General features: G+C 48.6%; 1 protein-coding gene across 3 annotated transcripts; it reads right to left on the reverse strand.

Annotated features, from left to right (window-relative positions):
- Positions 1-1435: 1435 nt before the first annotated feature.
- On the reverse strand, positions 1436-22512 carry STRIP1 (striatin interacting protein 1). Of its 3 annotated transcripts, none has more exons than XM_074381285.1 (21): positions 21386-22491; positions 18048-18120; positions 17275-17349; positions 16724-16858; positions 16503-16623; positions 15392-15460; positions 14472-14578; positions 14252-14379; positions 12849-13031; positions 12265-12482; positions 11198-11263; positions 11025-11088; positions 9053-9124; positions 8499-8573; positions 8246-8343; positions 6883-7009; positions 6570-6670; positions 5689-5755; positions 5041-5145; positions 4213-4417; positions 1436-2413 (listed from the first exon to the last, which is right to left on the reverse strand). In XM_074381285.1, the coding sequence occupies exons 1-21, from the start codon at positions 21563-21565 to the stop codon at positions 2166-2168; spliced, it is 2517 nt and encodes an 838-aa protein (XP_074237386.1). In that variant the 5' UTR covers positions 21566-22491; the 3' UTR covers positions 1436-2165. The 3 variants fall into 3 exon arrangements, with proteins under 3 accessions (XP_074237386.1, XP_039316813.1, XP_074237387.1); XM_039460879.2 differs by having other exon boundaries at positions 18048-18117; positions 21386-22488; XM_074381286.1 differs by lacking the exon at positions 15392-15460 and having other exon boundaries at positions 21386-22512.
- Positions 22513-25038: the final 2526 nt, after the last annotated feature.

Raw genomic sequence — 25038 nt, forward strand, 5'->3', positions numbered from 1 at the left:
GGACCCTGAGCCTACTTAGCAATAAACAACCTTCTATGTAACTCAATCATTCACAAAGGGTCTTCATATATTCTGCCCATTTCATGACCCAGATGAGATTTTAAAAGCCACAAAAATGAGGTGGCTCCAAAAGACATTTCTGTACAAAGATCTGAGTTCAAATGGCCACCTGCCACTAACAGACTCTGTGGCTGCGAGAAGCCCCTTCTTCTCCCCAGGTTGGCTCCTGGGCCACTAGCTGAAGGGATTCACCTGCCCAGGCTTTATGGCCCTTGCAGCTTTGACAGTCCTGCATTCTCTTTTGCAGGTCAGAGGAGAGACAGGCCTCTGAAGACGCAGGCTCAGTGACTCAGGCTTCATGGGGAAAGTAAGAATGTGCAAATCCATCTCTCCCAAACTGACATCTCAAGGATACATATTTCCCATCAGTCCTTGCAAGAAATGGCCAGAAATCCATCATGCACATAAATTGTGTCAGTTCCCTTGTCCTGTGCAAGTTACTTTAGGACAAAGGGCCCATCAGTCACAGGGACTTCCCATCTCACAGACTGTGAGCACCAGGAGTCCACTGCTTCCTTTCACCCCTGCTGTCCCTAACCATGCTGGCACATCAAAATGCCTGTCCTGAGGCTCAGCAGGTCCCCTGCCAGGCAGGCACTGAACACAAGACCCAACAAAAGGGAGATTCTCCCCAGAACACTGTTTCCTTTACAAGTCAAGACCCCTTGGAGATTTAAGAACCCATAAAACAACTGCCTACAGGTAAAATTAAGAGCTTCCAGGAATTCTAAAAAGGCAACAGTCCTTTCACCAGCATCGAAACAGTAATATCTTCTGAGGCAGACACAAGCAGGAGTCTAGAGACCAGAGTGTCGGCTCCAGGTGTCTGTCCACTGACACCTACTACAAAGATTTTCCTTGCTTTTCTCTCGCCCACAGTGGGGTCCTTGGCCCTCCAACTCTGTTTCCTCCCATGCCCCCGACTCCTGATGGTCTGCTTCCTAGGCTCCAGCACTTAAGTTTCCACTCAGTCCCAACCACCTGCCCCAGGGAGGGCCTACAGCAACTGATCCCCTTGCTTTGACCTAGCCCCTCCCTCCCTAGCACTGACACTGGTTTGGCTGAGGCCAGCTCAGGGATGTGATCCAGAGAAACCTGGGGCTCCTCCTGAAATTCCAGCAAACCCAGGGGTGCAGGACAATCCATCAATAGAGTAACCTGGTGCTCTGGAGTTGGGCGAGAGCAATCCCAGATTACTGTGGAGTTAACTTACACTGGATAGATGCCAATTCCCCTTTCTCCTCCCCCCGGATGGGAGTGGCGGGGAGCTTGGCAAAGACAAGCGGTGACCAGCAATACTGGAGGAAAAAAGACACTTTCTAGACCCGGAGGAGATACGAAGAGGCCGTATTTCCTGCAGACACGCCAAGGGGAATTATTTTTCTTCTTTTTAATGTAAACAGAATACACAAACACATTAAAAACCCCAACATGACACAGGAGAATACACACGGAATTATATATAGATATTTACAAGCCCTCGAAAGCCGAAAGGAAAAATGGCCCCTCTGGTTAAGGGAAGCTTCTCTTCCTATCTCATCCCTGTCCAAAATCAAAGTGCTGAGGCAGCTGCAGGAGCCTCTGCAATTACTTCTGGATATAACGTAGCAGGAGGCTGGAATGACATCAGAAACCCCCCACCCCACTCCAGAACACAACCAAGACACTGACTTTCTGGCCCTGGCCCTAATCCTAAACCCTCCTCCTTTGCAAGCTGCCAAAGCAAGGATTTGTGTGTCTCAGGAGGCATCAGCTTGACCCCTGAAATTCAGATGCACTGCAGAGGGGTTCCCATCCCATTCCAGCTTTCCCAGCCTTGGGCTGATTGTGAAAAGAGCCAAAGCCAACCATGTCCAAGAGAGGAGGGTGGAGGAAGTAAAGGAAGAATGGATCCCAGGCAGAGATGACTGCTTCGGAGCAGGACCCTGGGAACTAACAGGAGGTCAAGCTGGGCTCACCAAAGCCCAGGACAGACTGTGGAGGACACAGAGGGGCTGTGCTGCCACCTGGAGGGGAATGGGAGCACTGCAGCAATGAACTAGGACAGTACTGCAAGTACCTTGAGATCATCCTTTCTTTCGGTTTCAGTCCCCTAACCAACAGCCTCACTGCAGCAGCTCTTCCCAGGAAATGGGCTTGGAGAAGACCTCCCTTTCTAACCACAAGTCATAGTTCATCTGAAAGTCCTCAGGGAGGTCCACCCGTTGGCCCAGGACACTCTGCAGGCAGTTGTCCACTGGCAGGAAGTCAGGGTTGCTGTGGGCCCGGTCATAGCGCCGGGCATTGAAGCGTTCAATGTTGGCACGGAGGGCACACTCCTCTGCCTGGAAGTCCCAAGGCCGGGCATCAAGATCTGAGACAAAGCAGGAAGAACACAGTTAGGAGTCAAGCCCTGTAGCAGCTCCCCGTGAATTCACTGCAGCTCAGGGGCCTGGCTAGGAATGTTGAGTGTCAACTAGGAGCAGGACACCTCCAAGTTCATCCTCAGAAAGATGACAGGAATTCCTTCCTAGATCCAAAGGAGAGTCAAGGACAAGCAGAAAAGCCAGAGGTACTGAGAAAGAGTCTTATACTATACAGATCATGTAGACCCAGAGAAGGAGAGCCATGTGTACAAGACATTTCTGTCTAAGTGGCATTCTCCCTGATGCTCTCTGGGGTCAGAGGCAGGAGCCTGGAGATACTCTCATTTGCTCATTCTCTCCCAACTCCCCGACCAGGTACTGCGTGCCACCATGGGCCTGCACACATTCACAGGGCATTGGGAGTACAGACACAGTCATTTAGCCATGGTGCTCTATTCCAGGAACACAAGAACACAACGACACACACACGGAGCAGGCCAGGTGGGCAGGGGAGACACTGCGGACAGGAGAGTACCTGCAGAGCCTAGCAGTGGGAGCCACATGGCTCATGTGCCAGGACCAAGCACTTCTTGTGCCTGGAGTCCTGGGTATGATGGAGGCTGGGCTGACAGCAGGGAACAAGGTTGAAAAGGAAGCTGGGTCGGAGTGCAGAGGAGGAGAATGAAAAAGGACAAGTGAGCCTCACATGCCCTGCCTAAGAATTTGATTCTAATTCTAAGGGAAATAGGAAGCTAATGAAGGATTTTACTCGGGGCAGTAATCGCACAGGATGTGTACGTTGAAAAGATTCACTAGGGGGCTCGGTGCAGTGGCTCATGCCTATAATCCCAACCCTTTGGGAGGCCAAGGCTGATGGATCCCTTGAACCCAGGAGTTCAAGACCACCCTGAGAAGGCACAGCGGCTCATGCCTGTAATCTCAGCACTTTGGGAGGCCGAGGCGGGTGGATCACTTGAGGCCAGGAACTTGAGACCAGCCTGGCCAACATGGTAAAACCCCGTCTCCACAACAAACCCAAAAGTTAGCTGGACGAGGTGGCGTTCAGTTGTAGTCCCTGCTACTTGAAAGGCTGAGGTGGGAGAATCGCTTAAACTTGGTTGGTGGAGGTTGCAGTGAGCTGAGATCGTGCCACTGACTCCAGCCTGGGCAATAGAATCTCTATCTTTAAAAAAAAAAAAAAAAAAAAAAAAAAAAAAAAAAGTCCACCCTGAGCAACATGGCGAAACCCTGTCTCTACGAAAAAGATACAATCAGCTGGGCATAGTGGCAAGTGCCTGTGGTCCCAGCTACTTGGGATGCTAAGGCAGAAGGATCACTTTAGCCCAGGAGGCAGAGGTTGTGGTGAGCTGAGATCACACTCCAGGCTGGGCAACAGAGCGAGACCCTATCTTTAAAATAAAAAATTAAAGTAAAAAAAGAATCACTAGGGAAATCGGAGGCACTGATGGAGGGGAAGGAACCGGAGGCAGGGACGCCAGTCAGGAACTGTAAGAGTTTAAGTGGCCAAAATGGGGGTGAAAAGAGGGGACAAAGCCTTTTAAGAATTTCTAGAAAATGAATGACTTGGAGGGACAGGGAGAGATGGGGCATGATGAGAGATGCCAAGCCTGGGTAGCTTCCCAAAGTCCTGCCTAGTGCCTATCCTGATGCTGCAAAAGCAGGAGCTGGGCTCCTTCCTGTTCCTTGCTGGGAAGCTCAGGGCAGAGAAGCACCATGGGCAGGGAGTGAAAGATGTCACCCTTGCCGACACACCTCCACCGCAATCTGGCTGAGTGCAGAGCCTCACCATTGCCGTATGCCCAGTCATCGTTCAGCCGATGCCGCACCTTCTGGTAGATGGCAGACATGGTCTTCATGTTGCTCTTTCGCCACTGCCGCCCCAAGTATTTAGTCTGCACCTTGAGCAACTTCAGCACATAGAGTTGCATCATGGCTTGTTTCACCTTGAGGGCCCGCTTCAAGATGGGGGCTGACTTGAACACCACCAGCATCTAGGAAGGGAAGTAAGAAAGCAGCCCAAGTTGAGGACAGAAATAAATGCATACGCCCAGGTCACACTGCTGCTTAACCCTCTGGAAGGTATGGGCAGGGTGACAAACCATCCCAGCTCCCCTTGGACTGAAGGGTTTCCTGATACATAGGAATTTAAATGCTAAAACCAGTAGAGTTCCAGGCTAACCAGGATGGTTAATCACCGTAACTATGGGTCACTGTGGAATCGAAGCAAGCTATGAGTTCTTTTCAGAAACATTCCTGTGTACACAGACACATAGTATCAGAGGATTAAGGACCTCCTTACCCCAAAGGCATCCAGACCCAGAGTCAAAGAGGATTCTCACAACCCTGGTTATGTTACCCATCAAGATTAAGACGACCTGCAAAAAGCTCTTCTGTAAGTGTAAATGTGTTTCAGTGTATGGCTGAGCCTCTTCCAGCTTCCAGTTCATCTCATCAAGAACTGGGCATTAGCCCTTAAAATGCAAGGATATGGCTACAGCAAAGTTAAGGGAAAAGGCACAGCAAGCTTTGCCCTGGGGACTCCCTGCTCCCAGCGTGAAATGCAACACTCTTCTTTGAGCTCCAAGTTCCAAGACTGCTGACTGCACTGACTCACCATTGTCCTTGAATGCTTCCACTTTGTCAGTTTGTTCAAGATCCGAAGCAGATTGATACAAGAAAAGAGGTTCCTCCAGCAAAACTGGTTACTGTCACCTGCTTCCTGCAGGGAAAATCCAGGAACAATCAGCCCTCATGGCTGCAGTGTTTGCAGCAGTTTCTAAAAGTCCCTCACAAGTGATCGCAGGATAGCTGGGCCTCCAGGCCTCTTCCAGGAACCCCCTGCTTTCAGAGCAGCCCAGGGACTCCATCCCAGAAGTTGGCAGGGGACTAGGGCAAGAGGGAAGCTCCCTAGACTTTTCCTGCAGGAAACATGAACCATGATACCGGGAGCTGTGGCCTCAGGCTGCCCCAGAGCTCCTACTGATGAGTCCAGTGTTCAGGGAGAGAAGCACTCTACAGTGAGCTCTGGATCAGCAGCCCCTGAAGACCACACTCCCTAACTAATCCCTAAATCCGAATCTCTCGGCTCTGCAAGGGCCCTCCTCCTGGCCCTTCTGTACACTTACAGTGCTTTCAAAGCTGGGCACTCTACAGTGACCTCACCTGTGGGAAACACCTCTATTCCTGTGGCGTTGGGGAGGCAGGCTCTCTACCCACTGACCCTGGTGCCAAAGGAACCGCTGAGGAGAGCCCAGCCACTCACCAGACTCTCTGCAGTCAGCTCTGGCAGCTCATGCACCACGCAGTGAGGGTAGTCCAGGACAGAAATGCTGCAGAGGGGAGAGGACCCAGGTGCCCACCATGAGCAAAGGCCCAGGGCCTGGCGGAGCAGCCGTGCCCGAGCCCGTTCCCAGCTTTCCTCCCTCACTTGTTGGAGCAGAAGTAGCAATCTACCTGGTCTGTCCCACTGTCCTTCCCAGTTCCCCCAGCTATAAGATGAGGAAATATCTGCTACAAGAGAACTTGTAAGGCACCCCTGTAGCCAGAGACCAGCTTGTTGATCTTGTAAGGGGCAGAGACCCTCAAATCTTTCCCCATAGCAATGAATGTGGGGCGGAGGAGATCACTCAGGGCAATTAATTTATGTCAAGCCTTTCTGGAGACAGGACTGGCTGGCGCCCTATGGTATATCACACCGATGAGCAAGTAATGTCAAGTACAGCTGGCACCAGGCCAACAGCAGGGGCTGAGTCAGCAGGCACAGCATTACAGGGCACATGGCAGAGATCCTTAGAGACAGCAAGCAGCCCATGGTCTCCTCAAAAAAAAAAAAAAAAAAAACAAAACAAAACAAAAAAAAACAGTACAGAAGGGACAAGAAAGTACTAGATCCCAGGATGAAACCCTCCTGCCCAGGCAACGACCAAGTCACCTGGGGCAGGACTAGCCAGACTCAGAATGGACACACTGGGCTCTCCACAGGCAGGGGCCATGTCTCATTAATCTTTGTGTCCTGATGCCTAGCACAGAGCTGGCTCGTAGATTCCGGAAAAATGTCAGCTGAATGGACAGAGGGGGAAATAGCAGCTGGGAACTCTGCTGTCTGACCATACCCGCCCCTTCATGGACCCTGGTCCTCATCACCTGTTCTTGGCGGTGATGTAGGACATGATGTTTTGATTGAAGAACTTTAGGATCAAAGGAATGCAGTTGGCAAACACCAGGTGCTGGGCCATGTATTCAAACTGAAGCCAACAGAAAAAAAAATAGTGTACCCCTTGGGACCTTGCCCTCTTTCTTCCAGGGATCAAAGGCCTTGGTTGGAGGGCCATGTCTTGGAACACTCATGCAGAGTTCAAACGGGGTCAAAGGCCAAGGCCCCTGTTCTTGTGGGCTGGAGGGGCAGCAGTGTCTGAGGCCCCAGCCCACAGGACAGGAGGGAAAGCCCTTCGGGTACCTGGTAGACATGGTTCAACTTAAAGTGCTTGAGCAGCAGCAGCAGGACAGCAGAAATGGCCTTGACAATGACCTCTTTGTGGCGGTTCACGTCCACCCCCAGCTTCATGCTCTGCAACACTGTGGTGCTAGAAACATAATTGCCTGGGTAAGCCGCCAGTACGTTTGGTACCTCCTTTCCAGGTGCCCACAGCAAAGATGGACTCCAGAGCCTCCCTGGGCAAAGACTCCCACCTCCCCACTCACACCATGGACATCTCAGAGGTCAGCCCAGAGCTCCCCACCCACCTCCCAAGCAATGTAGCCTGGCACAATTTATTCCTTCTCCGTGATGCCCTCAAATACATTCTTAGTCTGTTTCTCCGCCTTTCCTCCAAAAATGAACTTCTTCTCCTTTCCAACATCTCCCCTAAGCTTCTGCTGCCATATTAACCTGAGTTCCCCCAACTGTGTTCTGTGGAATACCTGAATATTGACAAGTTTCATGCCATGGAAAAGAAGGGTTTTGGAGTCAGATAAATTTAGGAAGCACTGAGTCACATCGGTTTCTTAATTCAGGACTTCTCATCGCATATCTTTATAAGAGGAATTCCTCTTTGTAAGAGAAATCAATGAATCAGATATATAGTATTTGACTCTAGAATCTTTTTTCCTTTTTTCTCTAGAACCATCATCACATGTGGCCTAGTGTTCCTGCGATCCTCCCTCTGGTGTTAGCCAATCCCTGCCTCCTCCCTCACCTGGCCATCACTGGCCACACTCCAGGGCCACAACTAGGGGCTGGGTGGCTCTAGCAGGTAGGAGAGCAGGTCAGGGCTCAGGTCCTCCTCAAAGTAGAACATGATCTCAATTGTACTCTCACATGAAAGAGAGGAGTACAGGACCCAGGGGAAAAGAACTCTGAAGAATCTCACTCTGTTGCCCTGAGACACTTGCTAGCATTCTGCAGGCCTGATCACTGGCAGAAAGGGAAGGCTTTAGACCTGGTGCCAGTTCAGCTGTTGCTGGACGAACTAACCCTCCTCATCCTGGGTGTCCCTATCACACAGCTGGAGAGGGGTGCTTTGGGGAATGTCCAGTGTGGCCCCATTCATTTTATAGAGGAGGAAATGACTTTCCCCAATTCACTCAGGAGTTCGCTCAGTGGCAGAATCTACACTAGAATCCAGGCCAACTAGACCAAGCCATCTTCCCAACCAGGGAAACTCTTTGATATAGTAGTTTCCTTTTTTTTGAGTCAAAAATACCTACATTTAACCTGCAGAGAAGCTGGGCCAACAACAACCAACCTAACAAAATGAAAATGTTTGCCCTTCCCCATCGATCTGCTGCACCCCCTGCTCCATTCACAGAACAATACTCACGGCATCTCCTCAGGCAAGACATCTGCTAGGATGTTGATTGAGTCTGTTTTGGCTTTTGAGGTGGGTGCTGCAGCCAACAGGATCTTCAGGAGGGCAATCTGGGAAGAGCAGACCCTTCAGACACAGGTCTGAGAGCCCAGGGCCAAAATTAAGCCCTGAGCAGTCCTCCTGCTGGTCCCAAGGTGGAAGGAAGAGGGCAGGGCCCACTCTAAGGCTAGTGTAGTGGGAGGGTCCCACGGCAGGCGCCACTCACCATATACTGAGGCAAGCTGGGGAGCAAGCCTTGGTAGAGGGTTTCTGCAGGGACTTGCTCAACTTCTTCTTCTCCCTTTTAACATAATGGATGCAAGCGTAAAACCCCAGCCCAGAATACAATCTCCTGAGCCAGCTTGCTAGCTGGCTGGAGGAGAACCTGTAAACAGTGATGTACATCATGGTATTAATGAAAATAGCAAACCCTGAACACACACAATGTGTCAAGCATTTTACTTGTAATAACTCAGTTCATCCTTATAACCCTATGATGGTCTTAGTATTCCTATTTTACAGACAAGGAAATAAAGCATAGGGAGACCCAGGAACTTGCCTAAATTGCCATCCATAAAGTGGTGGAGCCAGGGGTCAGAGGCAGGGTCCTGGCTCAGTCTGTATTCTTAACCCTGCACTAGACACATGTCACCCTCTGCACTGGGAGGTAGACTGGGAGCTCTTTGAGGGGAGGGACTGGGGCAGCTTTGTGGTCTAATCCCAGCACAATGCCTGGGAAGAGCTGGGGATCCTGGGGACTGAAGAGGACCCCCAACTTACCCCTGAGAGAGGGGAGCGGAGATACTCCTCCTCCATCTGCGCCTGGACCTCTGCAATTGATGTGTACTTGTGCTGGAGGGAGAGAAGTGAAAAGAGGGGCTGGGGAAAACATTCTCTGGCCAAACTCCCTGCACTCTAGCAAAAACCCCACACATGTGTCTTCAAACACAGTCTTCTGAAAAGGGATTGAGTCACCACCAAAATCCCTAACTAAAATCCCAAACTCAAATATTTTTCTTTTTTGAGATGAAGTCTGCCTCTGTCGCCCAGGCTGGAGTGCAGTGGTGTGATCTTGGCTCACTGCAATCTCCGCCTCCCACGTTGAAGTGAGTCTCCTGCCTCAGCCTCCCGAGTAGCTGGTACTACAGGCATGCACCACCATGCCCAGCTAATGTTTGTATTTTTAGTAGAGACGGGGTTTTGCTATGTTGGACAAGCTGGTCTTGAACTCCTGACCTCAGGTGATCCACCCACCTCGGCCTCTCACAGTGCTGGGATTACAGGAGTGAGCCAGCATGCCCGGCCCCAAAGTGTTTTTCTAAGTGGGCACCTACCTCTTGCAACAGGGTTAAGAAGCCCACAGTAGATAAGAAAAAAGTAAATTAAAGGAGGCAAAGGGGCTTTCAGATAGCTACAGTGACAGGAGAAAAACTAAAAGCAAAATCAAGTACTCAAAAAGCCCAGATGCACAGAGACCACTTAGTACTACAAATTCCAAAAATATATTTCGAAAACATATAAATAGTTTCACTCCAGAAAGCCGTTAGGTGGGACGCCTCTTCCCCACTCTTAATGTTCTCTCCCATGTGGAGAGACAGGAGTGTGCCCAACACCCCTGGTCTCTCTCTGCCCCATCCAGACACTCGCTCCTCTCTTCTGATTGGAGACTATGGGAGGGGACACAGAGCACCCTTGTCCCCATCCTTCTCCTTCCCCTTTAGAACCTATCTGCCTGCTGAAGGCCTGTGCTCTCTTCTCCTCCTCTACCAGGCTTAGCAGGGTCTCTCTGCATTGCCTGGAACTGGTAGGTAACTCTGCCTAATTCTGGAACAATGTATTAGGATGCTACTGCTTTATTAGGCTTCATTCTCCACGGCTCTACGAGCTATAAAGTTGGCATTGCAATCTCCATCTGCCTACTCCTCTATTTCAACTGCCTGAGAATGTGAGCAAGGAAAAGGAGAGCTATTTACTGGGCTCCTTAGAAGTCCAGCAACTGCCAAGGCTGGGCATGGTGGCTCACACCTATAATCCCAGGACTTTGGGAGGCCAAGGCGGGCAAGTCACCTGAGGTTGGGAGTTCGAAACCAGCCTGACCAACATGGAGAAATCCCGTCTCTACTAAAAATACAAAATTAGCTAGGTGTGGTAGTGCATGTCTGTAATCCCAGCTACTCAGGAGGCTGATGCGGAAGAATCACTCGAACCTGGGAGGCAGAGGTTGCAGTGAGCCAAGATCACGCCATTGCACTCCAGCCTAGGCAACAAGAGCGAGACTGTTGGGGGGAAAAAAAAAAAAAAAGAATTCCAATAACTGTCAAATAATATAATCCTTTTTTTTTTTAAGAGTCAGGGGTCTCATTCTGTAGCCTATGCTAGAGTGCAGGGGCGTGATCATAGCTCACTGTAGCCTTGATCTCCTGTGCTCAGTCAAGAGGCTGATCTCCTGCATCAGCCTCTTGAGTAGCTGGGACTACAGGCATATATCTTGGCACCCAGTGGTCAGGGAATATAATCTTTAAAGACTTTCCAGTCAGTACCAAATGAAAGCTCAGCTTAAACAAGTAAAACTTTTAATAAAACTAGCAAAACTTATAAAAGATTGTTTGTAAGGTTATTTCGAAGTCTACCCCTGCCTCTACCCCAGGTTCCTTCAAGCAGACAACAGTCTTAAAAGCTTCTCCCTACAGGCTGGTTTCACTTTACTCATTTGGGACCCAATGAGGCCAAAAGCTCACTCAAAGCCACTCACCTGTTTCAGAGTCTTGATGCTTTCGTGGATTGGCCTGGGCAGCCCCACCACTGTGTTCGTGTCACTGGAGAATAAAGAAGGCCTTGTGATGAGCCTTGACATCAATTCACCTGGGACCCCAAATACCAAAGGCCAGGAGAGCTCACAGCAAAAGCAACTCAGCTTCTACTCACCTGCCTAGAGTGTAACCTATAAATTTGCTGCGGCTGGACTCAAGGAACATCTCAATGTCTTTCTCTCTGCCATGCCCCCAAAACAAGAGAGAGAAAAGGTTTTTAACAAAAGCTATTTCAAAGTGTTACAGTTAACAAAAACGTAGAACATCCAGAAAGTGTGAAGCCAGGACAAGAAAAGTCTCCTACAATTGTTTTTCTGCTTGAAAAAAGGGGAAAAAACGGAAATTTTCACAGTATTTTAATGTTTCTTATAATTTTACTGGATCAATAACCTGAAAATATATTATATGTTAATTGGTTTATTCATAAAATTAAGGGGATACATCAAACTTAAACACATACTTTATTCGGACAGTATGAACAAGTTTGTCAGGAGACTTTCTTAAATATTTAAATTTTTAAACAAAGCTACAGGCCACCAATTTTTCAGACAGGTCACATTTTCCTATCCCAAACAATCAGCATACCCTGCATTTTCTGATGATCTGTTTTACATTCCCTTCACAGATCACTGAAAACTGAGGCTTTACCTGGTTGAGGAAAGTGATTTCTATATCCTCTCACACATTCATCTATTTTATTTCTTAAGTTGTTGCCTATCAAACAGACACCATTTATGTATCTCCAGGTACCTTCCCATCCATCAATTTACCCACATATATCTCAAACATTTTCATTATGGCTCTAAAGAAACACTTCCTTAATCTATCACTGTTCTGTTAAAAATCATATACAACCCCAGGGTGGATGGGGGCATGTTTGCTTAAATGCTCTTGTTTTTATTTGTTTCCTATTCCCTTTCACTAGCATGCCTAAATAACCAAGAGCTAACTCAAATTACTGACTCAGTAACCACATGGGGGCCATGTTGTGAGAGACCAGCAAGGCCAGCCTCCCTGAGACCCTCAGGCCAGCACAGGGCGCTTTAAAAGAGCCTCATCTCAGAGCCAGGGTCAGCCTGCCCTCAGAGGACCATACATGGTGACGGAGGCCAGGTGGCAGACCTGAGGGTGTGAGGGCTCTAGCTTCAGGAGCCAAGAGTGCTCCGGAGATCTGAGACTCACCTGACCTTGGGAGCCCACGGTAGCCCTTTGGGGCAGGTCAGCCTGTCAGTCTGCGGGTGCTGTAGTGGGGGAGGCATCACTTCATCCCGTTCCAGGGGGAACGTCTCCCCCTCCAGACTGTTGTCATCATCATTCTCCTCTTCCTCCTCTCGAGAATCATCAGCCTTGTAGGGATCCCGCTCGTTGAAGGCATCTAGGTTGTCCTGCTTTATCAGAGCCTGAAACCAGGGAAGAGAGATGAGACAAGAGCCAACTGAGGACGCAGACCAGGGAAGTGAGGCCGAAGGAGATACAGCAGAGGTGTGTCGGGTAGAGCTAAGAACAGTGGAACAACCAGAGGCAGAGTCAAGACTGGGCCCAAACAATCAACTACTTCTTCCTCCAGTCCCTCAAAAGCACCACGTGCTAAGCACACATCATAAACTAGACCAGAGCAGGGGACAAAGTGTCCTTGCCATGGAGGCATGATTCTGACTGGCTACTCAGAGCTCATTTCCAGCAGCCCTGCTCCTCCAAGGACTGCACTGCTGCAAGCGTGCACCTTGAGGACCCTCAGGAGTCACAGGGACCTCTGTCGCCCTCACCTTGTGCTCTCGGCGGCCTCGTTTCTGCTGCTGCTCAATCAAGTCTGAAGCAGATGCTGGTGGAGAGGCGGCCCTCATGTTGCGAATCACTTTGATGCTGTCCTCAGGAAGTGGGGGAAGACCCAGGAGGCTGCGCTTCTCAGCCTTCATGCTCTGCAGCTCCTCAAAGCCACCCAGCGTGCACTGCATCATAGACGGGAGCAGAGCCAGGGTCAACATGTCCACAGGGCTGGTCCCTGACCATTGTGTCAGGCTCAGAAGCAGCCATGACGTCATGACCCATGTCTTTACAGAGACCCAGGCAACCTCTGACCAAGGGACTAAAGCCATTTGCAAGAATTCAGTGACATCATCAAGGGAAAGGAGAGAAAGAAACAAGGAACGAGTAGAGATGCAGAATTACTGACTCTCATACAGACACACTCAACTCTGCACCTATGACATTACTCTTCAATTTTAAAAAAGGCAAACAGCCTAACCCTTCGAGTTCCTAGAAAAGTTGGTAAGACTCATGTTTCACGAGTTGTACATGCAAGTCTTTCAAAGTTAAATTGGAAATATAGTTGGTTGTTCAAATTTGAAAGGAAAAAAAAAAGCTTCATCTAAACATCTCCCAAGAAGCAGAAACCCCAGAACCACGCAGCAATTTTAGCCTGCTTAGTTTTACTGTTTCTGAGTAATTCAGCTTTCCTCTGTGGCCTCAGCAAGGCTTTGTGAAGAACAGGATATGTGGCCAAGATAAAATGTGTCAATGACTCTTAAGAAATCCTACACTTACTGGCTCCAGGGTCAACCCGTTCTGAAAGAAGGAAGGATGAGCCCCAGTGTAGCAGCAGTCCCAACTCACCACCGTCTCCCCATGCCACTCCTCCTGGGAAAGGCTCCTGGGATGGCCTGGTTGCTAACAACACTCCAAGCCTGGTGTGCTGGCCGGCCCACCCTGGCAGCCAGTCCCTCCCTACCTAGACATAGAATCAGGCTGACAGCATACCCTGAAGAAAATGAAGGCTGGCTCAGGGCTCACTCTTGCCCCTTCAAATGACATCTAATCAGGGCCCCAATTACACCAGCTTTAACTTTGCCTCAATTCCCTTTACAAACGCCACGTTCAGAGCTGAGAGGCAACTTGTCTGGGGGAGAGCTGTCTACGACTGAGAAAACAGCTTTCAGGGGTCAGGAGCGTACAGTCTATTCGGACTCAAGGCCTATGTCCTCGTTGGCTACAATGGAACAAAAGTGGCACTTCTTTGTCATCTCCTTTTAGCAGCTTTTAAAATATATATATATTTCTTACCAAAGCAGTTTTCCAATCACATAATTCAGTATTCAAAAGGATATTCAAGGAACAGTCTTCCTACTGCCCATCCCCTACCACCTGAGTTCTCCTCCAAGGAGGTGCTCACCAGTACTGTCTTCCAGAGCAGCAAGAGAACTTTCTTCATGGGGAAGTGAGGGGCGTGACCACTGCAAAATTTGGTCACCATCCCAAACAGCATGATGGCAAATGGCTCATTGTTGTACAGCGGGGAGCCTGGAGGTGACACAAAGGTTATCAGGACCCTCCCAAAGCCTTCTGCCTCAGCTTCCAGGCAGGGCCTCTAGAGAGGATCCCCAGGGTCCTACCCAGCTCGGCTCTGAAGGTCTGTCGCATGGTCCTCCACTCAGCCTTGTCGCCCTCACACTCCTGGTGAACAGTCTCCACTATCAGGTACATGATGTTGAGCAGGACCCTGAGGACAAGAGACAGCTCACGATGGAGTAGGATCAGGAGTCAAGGGAGCACCCTAGTGTCTAACAAAGTGCTTATTCAAAGCAGGGGCTTGATATTAATAAATGGTGATGAATAAATGAACATGAACAAGAACGGCCAAAAGCATTTACCGCCCTAAGCTTCCTAAAAAGAAAAATACCACAGAGGTGGTAGTGAGCTATGGAGTTAAAGTAGAATAGGGTCACAGTGAGAACAAAAACAGGGTTTATGACGAGAAAGTGGAAAGCAGGAGCTGGGAGGTGACGCCCAGGGATCCTAACAGCCAGGAGGGAACACTACAAACTCCAAATTCACAAAACAGCCAGATTTCAACCCTCAAAAACTGAAGGGTCATCTTGTTGTTTAGCAGTTGCTTGAACTCCTGGGCAGCCATAAAACATTAGGAAGTTGTTGGGTCTAATCCAGTGAAGATGAGGATCAAGCTGTGTACACAAGAAGGCAGGAGCCCAGGGAACATCATCATGTGTTTCATCCAAATATAAAACACCCCATACCCGGGTCCTCGTACAAGTGTGAGGAGGAGGCCCACACTTAGCTGTGGCTCTAATAAGTCACTTGACCCTGTATTGCCTTTGGGAGTCTCAACCCAGAGCCCCACCTAAGACAAGCCCTCAGCAGTTCCTACTAATCATTCACACCGAGCCCATCACACCTGCAGATGAGCGTGTACAGATGCACACACACCAAGGACACCAAAAGACAGCCTCCCACGCCCTGCTCTGATCTCATCTCTGACTAACGCTTGGGAGCCCAGGCTTGCTGCTTGCCTCACCTGAGGTCTGTGCTGTCAGCCAGGGAGATGGCAGGCTTCCTCACAGCACTGCTGCAGGCGGCACTGTTGCTGCAGGAGATTTTGAGTCAGCATCTTCCTCCAAGAAGGAGGGTCAGTGAAGTCCCTGACAAGTACTGACCAATGGGGAAACAAAATGCTGTGACACATGCTTGGACTGCACAAGAGGCCACAGGATACAGTGGTTAAGAACCCAGGCCACAGCTGGGCGCAGTGGCTCACACCTGTAATCCCAGCACTTTTCGAGGCCAAGGCAGGTGGATCATCTGAGGTCAGGAGTTCGAGATCAGCCTGGCCAACATAGTGAAACCCCATCTCTACTGAAAACACAAAAATCAGCCGGGCGTGGTGGCTGATGCCTGTAATCCCAGCTACTCGGGAGGCTGAGGCAGGAGAATCACTTCAACACAGGAGGCAGAGATTGCAGTGAGCTGAGATCACACCACTGCACTCCAGCTGGGGCAACAGAGCGAGACTCTTATCTCAAAAAAAAAACAAAAAAAAACGGGGGGGGGGGATGATAATAGTATCTATATCCATAGCATGAATTAATACATGTAATGTCCTGAGAACAATGCCCGGGACACACAGGCACTCAATGAGTGGTCTTAGCTATTATCATTGACAGTGTTATTGTTAGATGAGCAGCAGCTGACCTGTCCACTGGACAAAGGACAAAGGTGACACAGGCAAGGCCAGGCACTGGTTAAGCCCATGTGTCAGTCTTATGCCTGGCCTCCTGCCAAGGGGGAAACTGCAGGACACACACAGCAGAGTCTGCAGGGTCTTCAAAAGGAGCTCAAAGTGAGGAGTCTCCTGAGGAGCACCCCAGGCCTGGCCAGGACCTGCACTGTCTGGTGTAAAAACTCTGGCATCGGGGAGCTATAGCAACCTGTCATTAGTCCCCATCAGTCTTCAAGGTGTAAGTAAGCAACTCTGTTATTCAACCTGGGTGGCCAGAACAGAGCCTAGGACCAGACCTTCTGCCCCATGTGGCCCATTTAACCTTCTAAAAGCCAGTCAACTCTGCAAGCTCTGTCCCCCTTCCCACCCTAGCCTCCCCTTCCCTACTCAGTCCCTAAAAATTGCTCACTCTATTTCCATGTTCAGAAGCTCCACCAAAGCATTGAACGTGCCCACCTCCAGGAGGAGAAAGATGTTGTAGCGCATCCAGGACTGCACCTCTGCCTCCGAGCTGCACTCCCCAAACGTGCCTGCAACACAGGGTTCAGCTCACTGAGCCCCTCCCTGTATCTGAGTGGGCAATCTCACTGGTAGAGGTGCCAGGGGAGCCTGTGGAAGTCCACTCAATACCTTGAGCAACGTAGAGAATTGCTCGAGCCACCTTGAGTCTCTTCTCCCTGGCAGTGACTTCCAAGCCATCCAGAAGCCTCATGGCATGGGTCCGGTGCTGGTTGGTGTCCAGCTCAGTCCACTTCTTGTCTGTCACTGCAGGGCAAGAAACCAGTTACACCTGAGCCTAGAACAATCCTCACAATGGCATGGACCCATGTTAACTCACCAAATTTAGAACTGCCATAGGACCAGAAAGACAAGTTCCCCCCTATGTAAGTGGTAAGATCATACTACTGCTCTATGAATTTGATTTCCAAATTGAAACGCTGGTATTTTTGGTCCAATTTTAATCACATGAATTATTTTTTTCTCCCCATATGCACATTCTGAAAAGCCTCCACCGAAGTGCAGAAGCCCACTCTACATGTATCTTGCTTTGAACCATCAGGGTTCAAGCAGGTTTCTCAGGCTGTTCCAGGATGACACAGGTCATTCAGATACCTAAAAGAAACCCTGCAGCTCTTGTCATGCAGGGCAAAGGAAGCAAGAAGTGGGGGAAATCATCTCACCATGGATCCGGAAGTCCTCCTCAAAGCATTTTCGATTCATCAGGAATTCTGGCCCTTCCGTGTAGCTGTAAAGCTCTGTTGGAACAAAGTCTCGTCACCACTGGTTCCGTGTCTGCATTGCATCCCAGGTCTCACATGTGCAGAGAAGGCAAGGCGTTTGCTTCCACTCTCAACTCTGTCCCCGAGTCACAGTGACTCCTGGACTAAGCTCTCTAATTATGAAAGGGATCTTAGTGCTCTAATGTGCACAACAGAGAGAACCAGAGTGCCAGAATGCCATCCGCACACTTCCAGTCTGATGTGCACCCATCCCACCATGCCATGCCAGGGCTGGCGGCCACCTGGGATGCATCTCTCAAGTGGCTGCTACCTCTTGAGCAGGACCTGTATTATTAGAGGCTCAGAGAAGCAGCTCACACCGACCTCGTGTTACATGAGAGTGGCAGTGGCAGCAGCAGATGGGCACAGATGCAGGCATCCCTCATGACCCATTGCTGGAGGAAAGACCACTGTCAGGGTCACATTGGACAGCCAAGGAATATCACTGTCTCACAATGGGACTGGGCTCTAGCCAGCTTCATAAAAGTAAAGGACAACAAAAAGTTATAAGATACACAAGGCTTGAATCAAATAACTAACGTGTTTTATATATATATCGTTAACAGAACTAACTACGGAAAGAAATGAAGTCCTAAGTGATACTCATTCTTAATTTTCTTAAAGACCAATGAGGAAAAACCCACCCCCAAATAACACAAAGGTCCCTGCCTTACCTGAAAGCTCTGCAGCCCACTTGTCTGTGTCAGCATACTCAAACTCCAGGTCTGGCGACTCCGAATAGCCCTGCTGAGAAGAGAGAGCTTTAGGAATAAGATCATTCTTTCAAAGAAAGAAACACATGCTTCGAGACACTGTTGTGTTACAGGATACCACGGCCTCCACTTTTGTGATGTTTTCTTCACATTTTGTTTCCTAAAACCTCTAAGAGTATCCTATACTTTTCCTCCAGAGCGCTTATCATAACTTATCATTATAATGATAATGTGTTTGAGAATGTTATAGTGATAATGTGGATGTGTTTGGTGTCTGCCTTTCCACAAGACTGCAGGTTCCTTGAGAACAAGAACATCATTCATTTAACTTACCAATGATTTCACAAGGTCCAGCATAGTACCTGGCCTGAATAAGTGAATGAATGAATGGTCTATACCGAAATATTTGTTAAATAAATAAATACAAGGTTTCTACGTGTTTTGTGCAGTGAATGGGCCTTCCATGTGATGCTAAGATTCCAGAAGTCTTACTTCTTTCTGGCTAGTGGGCTGTCAATAGCACAGGACAAAGTAAGTATTGAAACTCTCAGCTCTCCCGCCCTTGTCTCAAATTTCAGTGAGAACTGACAAAGAAGGCAGCAGCCCCTCCCAACATAAGAGAATATGTGACAAAGACAATCTTTTTCCTGCTGGAAATAGGTGATTACTGAGAACATACCATCTTGGAAGACTTGTACTGGGAAGACAGAAGTAAGAAAAAAAAATAGGTAAAGTCCTTAGGTTTAATTACAATCTATATGGGAAAACAAAGACCAGTCACAAAATGACATAACATACCCAGAAACAGCCAGGCGCAGTGGCTCACGCCTGTAATCCCAGCACTTTGGGAGGCCAAGGTGGGGGAATCATTTGAGGTCAGGAGTTCAAAACCAGCTTGGACAACATGGTAAAACTCAGTCTCTAATATAAATACAAAAATCAGCTAGGCATGGTGGTGCACACCTGTAATCCCAGCTACTGGGGAGACTAAGGCAGGAGAATATCTTGAGCCTAGGAGGTGGAGGTTGTAGTGAGCAGAGATCGAGCCATAGCACTCCAGCCTGGGCAACAGAGGGAGACTCTGTCTCAAAAACAAAAACAAAAAACCATTGCCACAAACGAGAACTCCACACTGTGTTCAGAGACAACACAGTGTACACTCACGCAAGTTACTGAACTTCAGTTTCTTCATTCACTGAATGGCAATTATGAAAACCTACCTTGAAGATTTTTAAGGACTCATCAAAATTATGTAGTACACAGTGGGCTCTCATCAAATGTCAGCCCCCCTGTCCTCCAGGCATTCACTGATCAAGCTCCCAACTACAGATTTCAGCTATGACTAACGGAAGATCACAGCATCAGTCTCTTCAAAGAAATGGATGTAGCCGGGTGCAGTGGCTCACGCCTGTAATCCTAGCACTTTGGGAGGCCGAGGTGGGTGGATGACCTGAGGTCAGCAGTTCAAGACCAGCCTGGCCATCATGGTGAAACCCCATCTTTTAAAAAAAAAAAAAGAAAAAAGAAAAAAAAAGAAATGGATTTAGACAGGTCTCTGCTTAAATGTGTCCATTTGACTGGTCTTTCATGTAATGAGTCTATTTGGAAATGTATGTATGTATGTATTTGGAGGTGGAGTCTCGCTCTGTTGCCCAGGCTGGAGTGCACTGGCATGATCTCTCTTGGCTCATTGCAACCTCCGTCTTCCAGGTTCAAGTGATTGGCCTGACTCAGCCTCCCAAGTAGTTGAGACTACAGGCCCGTGCCACCACGTCCCGCTAATTTTTTGTATTTTTAGTAGAGATGGGTTTCACCGTGTTAGCCAGGATGGTCTAGATCTCCTGACCTCGTGATCCGTCCCGTCCCCACCCACCCACCCGGGAGTCCCAAAGTGCTGGGATTACAGGCGTGAGCTACCACACCCGGCCTCTATGTGGAAATTAAAGGGTTAATAAGAGAAATTAAAATTCATCAAAGGGTATTTATTTGACCATTCACAGCTACTTAGGAAAATTTAAACCGTTTTTCAAAATGATAACTCCTCTCATGATGAAGGTAGTTCACTCCCCTCCACTTTAGTAATCCTCCATACTTGAAAAACTGAGTAGTTACCACTGATGTCCATCATCCTAGCATGCAAGGGCTCCTTAAAGGTCAGTTTCTTTGTTTTTTCAAATTATTCACTCTAAGCTCAAATTACTTCTACTTCGGGGTTGCCAATTGTTGACATGTTTTATCAGAGGTTTAGGCTTGCTAACAAAAGCAAAAGCTTGTGAGGAACTGATTTCACAAGTCTAAAGATAGTATCGTGGCTCTTTGGTATGAATGAGTACATTATGCTTGGACAATGAGGAATTCCCTCTCTTAACTTGGCTGATTCGCTTGGGGGCTGATTAACATAGGAGATGGCATAGTAAGTGCTCTGGGAACGTGCTGATTAAGAAGCCCTAAAATGCCCCGACATGTGTATTCTTCATTCATGAATTCTGCAGAGGAAGGCAGTGGGAGGAATTCTTTAACTTGGGGTGAGGTTACTAGTCGGCTCCAGACTATGTCATCTCCAGAACGGCAGGAACGGCTCACTAGCGAGAGAGGAAGGAATGCTGGGTCCTAATGCATGCTTTAAAATGTCTATTTCTCTCAACAGTTCGGTATCAGGCGCACTGGGCAAAATACCCACCAGAGGCACTGTCAACCCATGGCCTGATCCGGCTCAGGTCAGAAAAACAAGGCATGTTTCCCCCTCCTACTCTCAGGACCTCCGGCCGCGAAATACTCTCCGTGATAATTAGCTCGGTCTGGCCCTAAGTGCCTCCTAGATCCTTGCTGGTGCCTTCCCTGCGCACACGCGCTGTCCTCTGCGCGCGGCACTACCCAGGAGCCGGCGCCCCCGTGCCAGGGGCAAAGGCCCGAGATGATTAGAGGTTGGGGCCGCCCAGCGCCCTGGAGTGCATGCAGACCCCCAGATTCCCACCCGCGAGTTGGGGCGAAGGCGGCTTCCCCAGTGGCAGGGGCCTCGAGGCCACGCCCACAGCCGGGGCCCAGGGGAGCAAACCCGCGGTCGCCGGCTCAGGGACGCTCTCCCGAGCGGCGGAGCTCGAGCGGGGACCCGGGCTTCATGCCTCCGACCCCAGGAGCCGCCAACCTCGCTTCCTGCTCCTTTCGCTGTATAGTGACAGTTCCCGGCCGGGCTCTACCGAGCCCTTCGGAAAGCCCAGCCTGGCCCCTAGAGCGGCCCGGTGCCCGTGACCCCCGGCGCCCCCCAGCCGGTGCGAGCCTCGCCCCCCGAAGCTCCTGACCTCCGAGTCTTTGCGCTGGTTGCGGTTAAACTCGCGGGCTTTGCCCCCGGGCAGGAGGCCCGCGCCGACCCGCGGTCCCCCAGGTGGAGGCTGTGCGCTTGCCGGCGGCGGAGGTGGCGGAGGCTGGGGCTGCTTGTTGTTCACGATCAGTGGGCCCGGACTGCCGGCTACCGGCTCCATCTTGGCTGCTCCACACCCCCGGCTTAATTCGCGGACAGCCGCCGTGATGCAACTCTCGCGTGATTTTCTCCAGGAACTTTACCTGGTCGCCATATTAAGTGTGGCGGCCAGTGATAGAAGCCATCTTGGCTGACCAGTTCTTCCCTTCTTGATCTTTGTAGTTTTCCTCCCTTTCAGTTTCAGTTTCAGTTTCAATGTAATTGTATCTATGAGGCTTCCCTTAGCTTCTTCAGTCAGTTTAGTCACCCCTCCTTCCTCTAAATCGCTTTGCACTTATCAAAGACTTGTTCATGGCTTAGGCGGTATTTTGTCAAGAACAAAATGGATAGGATCCTAGTCTTCAAAGAGTTACAGTTGTGACGAGTGCTAATCACTCATTCAACAAACATTTAATAAATGTCTCCTGTGTGGCAAGTGGTTAAGGTAAAATGAGGGACAAGCGTCTGCAGTCATGGTACATAACAGTGCTTGGTGGGTCCAACAAACAATAGACAAATAAATGCTGAAAAGCGTCAAAGGAAAATTGGCTCGTGAAACTAGTTAAAGATGGTAAGGCAGACTTTATGTAAGAGAGCCCATGGTGATAGTTAGAGAGACCACTACGACCAGACCTTGCAGTGAAGAGGGGGAATTGGACTTAACTCTGACTCCAACAAGAAATAGTAGGGATTTATGACCAAAGAGCAGGATGAGAGTTAGTGGATGGAAAATTACTAAGAGAAACATCAAGGATAAGAAGTTTCTTGCTAAACTGACCTAACAGGATGATTGCTGAAAGCAGGATAGGGTGCTAAGATATTGAGGGTGGTCAGATACCAAGCTAGGGTTTGAATGTGTCCCCCAAATTCCATACGTTGGAAACTCAATCCTCAAATTCATATGTTGATGGTATTTGGAGGGGGAGCCTTGCGGGGGTAATCAGCATTAGATAAAATCATCAGGGTAGGGTCCCTGTGATGGGACTGATGGCTTTATAAGAAGAGGAAGAGTGATCTGAGCTGGCTCACATGCTCTTGCTCTCTCACCATGCAGTTTAAGAAAGCCCTCACCAGATGCAACCCCTTGACTTTGGGCTCTCCAGACTCCAGAACTGCAAAAAAATAACTTTCCTTCCTTTAGAAATTACCCAGTCTTTGGTATTCTGTTATAGCAACAAAAAAATGGACTAAGACACCAAGAGTGGAGCATTCTTTGCACAAACTGGATTCGACACGGACAGAAAGGGAAGCCCAAGGGGTTAGGCCTAGTCAGGCAGAAGACTCACAGGAGCCTGACTAGAGCCTTGGCCAAAGAAGAGAATCTTTGTCAGAAGAAACAAAAATAAATATAAGAGATTAGAAAGTGGCAAGGGGGCGGAGGTTGGTGGAGGTGGAGAGTGTGGCAGTAATATAGGCATGCTGCCCAGTGAAGGCAAGTCTGAAGGTGTGATTTTGGATGGGTTCTGAAAGAAGTAAGGGAAAGCCTGGCAAAGGTCCAGGAAGGGCACACAGTCAGAGAAAATGGCTAAATGCGAAGGCCCTGAGGTTAGTGTGTCTGAAACTGAGTGAACCAAGGGAGGGATAGCAGTCGATGAGAGCTATGTAATGATAATGCAGGGGCCAGAAGAAGTAAGGGCCTTGAAGGTAGTGGGAAGGAGTTTGAAGTTTATTCTCAGTGAAATGGAAAACCATTCAAGGGTGTTAACCAGCAAGATGTTACAGTGTGACGTGTGAAAGATCAACCTGGCTGCTTTTGGAGAAGGGACTGGAGACTTGCAAGAGTGGATGGGGCAAGACAAGTTCAGGGACCACGTAGCTGGAGATAACGGTGCGTGTACCAGAGTGGATTGGCTTGGGGTTGATACTTACATGCTGAGTAGGTAGTGGGGACAGGATTTGCTGAAATCTGTTTTTGTTTGTTTTGTTTTGAGATGGAGTCTTGCTCTGTCACCCAGGCTGGAATGCAGTGGCATGATCTCGGCTCACTGCATCCTCTGCCTCCCGGGTTCAAGCTGTTTCTCCTGCCTCAGCCTCTCTAGTAGCTGAGACTACAGACGCGTGCCACCAAGCTCCGGCTAAGGTATTTTTAGTATAGACCGGGTTTCACTATGTTAGCTAGGATGGTCTTGATCTCCTGACCTTGTGATCCACCCACCTCAGCCTCCCAAGGTGCTGGGATTACAGGCGTGAGCCACAACACCCGGCCTACTGGAATCTTACCAGCTGGACAGGGGGAATAAACAGTGACCTCCTAGATTTAGGTTTGAGCAGCTGAGTGGATGGCTGCATCACTTTAATAAATAAGTAAGCCTGAGAGTAAGAAAAACAGGTTTAGAGGAAAGATCAAGACTTCTGTTTTGGACACATCAAGTTCGAGATATTCATCAGACATCTTAGAGGTGTTGTATAATAACAGCTGTTACTGTTATCCATTGCTATACTATGAAATCCTTAACAGCATTTGATCCATCTTTGTCTCTCCAGCTTTACGTCTTGCCTGCTTTATACCCCAGGCTCAAGTCCAGAAAGTCTCTGTGCTACAACTCTCCAGTGAGTTCCCCTGAGGCCCAACCTCGTAGGTGCTTAAAAAGTCTTTATTGTAAGTTAGTAAATTAATCCAAAACCACCACACTGCTATTTCCTCCTGCCTGTCTTCCTGTGCCTATCACAAGCTGTATCACTGGTGAAAAACATTTTTCAGCTAAATTCAAAACAGGGAAGGTTTTGGTGCAATAATTCCACTTCTAGTAATAGATTCTGAGGAAATAATCAGATTTAGATAAAGCTAGGTATATGATAATATTACCTATCTTTATAGGTATTACCTATCTTTACACTATTACCATATTATATTACCATATTATATTATACTATTATATTATCATAATAATATGATAATATTACCTATCTTTACACTATCGAAAATAGTGTAAAGTTGGGATCAACCTAATTTGAAAAATAGCCAATAAGAAAATGGCTAACTTTGAGGGGCCAGACACCATGACTCATGCCTGTAATCTCAGCAATTTGGGAAGTTGAGGTGGGAGGATCGCTTGAGCCCAAGAATTTGAGACCAGCCTGGGCAACAGGGCAAGACCCTATCTCCACGAAAAAAAAAAAAAAGAAAGTTAAATTTAAAATTTTTTGAAAAAGAAAATGGCTAACTAACAGAATGGGGCATGCATAAGACAGAGTATACGGATCTAGAAGGAAAAAGAATCCCAAATGTGAAGGAGCAGAAGCACAGCTGGAGAGCTGACTACTACAACTCACCAGGAATCTTTCAGAAAAGCACAACCCAGTAGAGAGTAGAAGTTGTAGAAGTGTCTTCATGTACTTCTCTTTTTTCTTCCTTCCCCATCTGTAAAATGAGAATAATCCCACCTGTCTTTCTGTCAGAGGTGTGTGAACCAGAGCGACTCCATCTTGAATACAGGCCGAATAAAATGAGGCTGAGACCTACTGAGCTGCATTCCCAGGAGATTAAGGCATTCT

Source organism: Saimiri boliviensis, chromosome 11 (assembly GCF_048565385.1).
Source record: "Saimiri boliviensis isolate mSaiBol1 chromosome 11, mSaiBol1.pri, whole genome shotgun sequence".
In the NCBI taxonomy this organism is placed as follows: domain Eukaryota; kingdom Metazoa; phylum Chordata; class Mammalia; order Primates; family Cebidae; genus Saimiri; species Saimiri boliviensis.

What these genes read in the sequence shown, in the direction of transcription:
- STRIP1 (XM_074381285.1), bottom strand. Translation starts at nt 21,565, where the DNA reads ATGGAGCCGGTAGCCGGCAGTCCGGGCCCACTGATCGTGAACAACAAG. An exon ending in CCGTGGGCTCCCAAGGTCAG is followed by an intron (nt 11,264 to 12,264) that starts GTGAGTCTCAGA and finishes GGGGCATGGCAG; the next exon opens with AGAGAAAGACATTGAGATGT. An exon ending in AGCTGACTGCAGAGAGTCTG is followed by an intron (nt 5,146 to 5,688) that starts GTGAGTGGCTGG and finishes TTTTCCCTGCAG; the next exon opens with GAAGCAGGTGACAGTAACCA.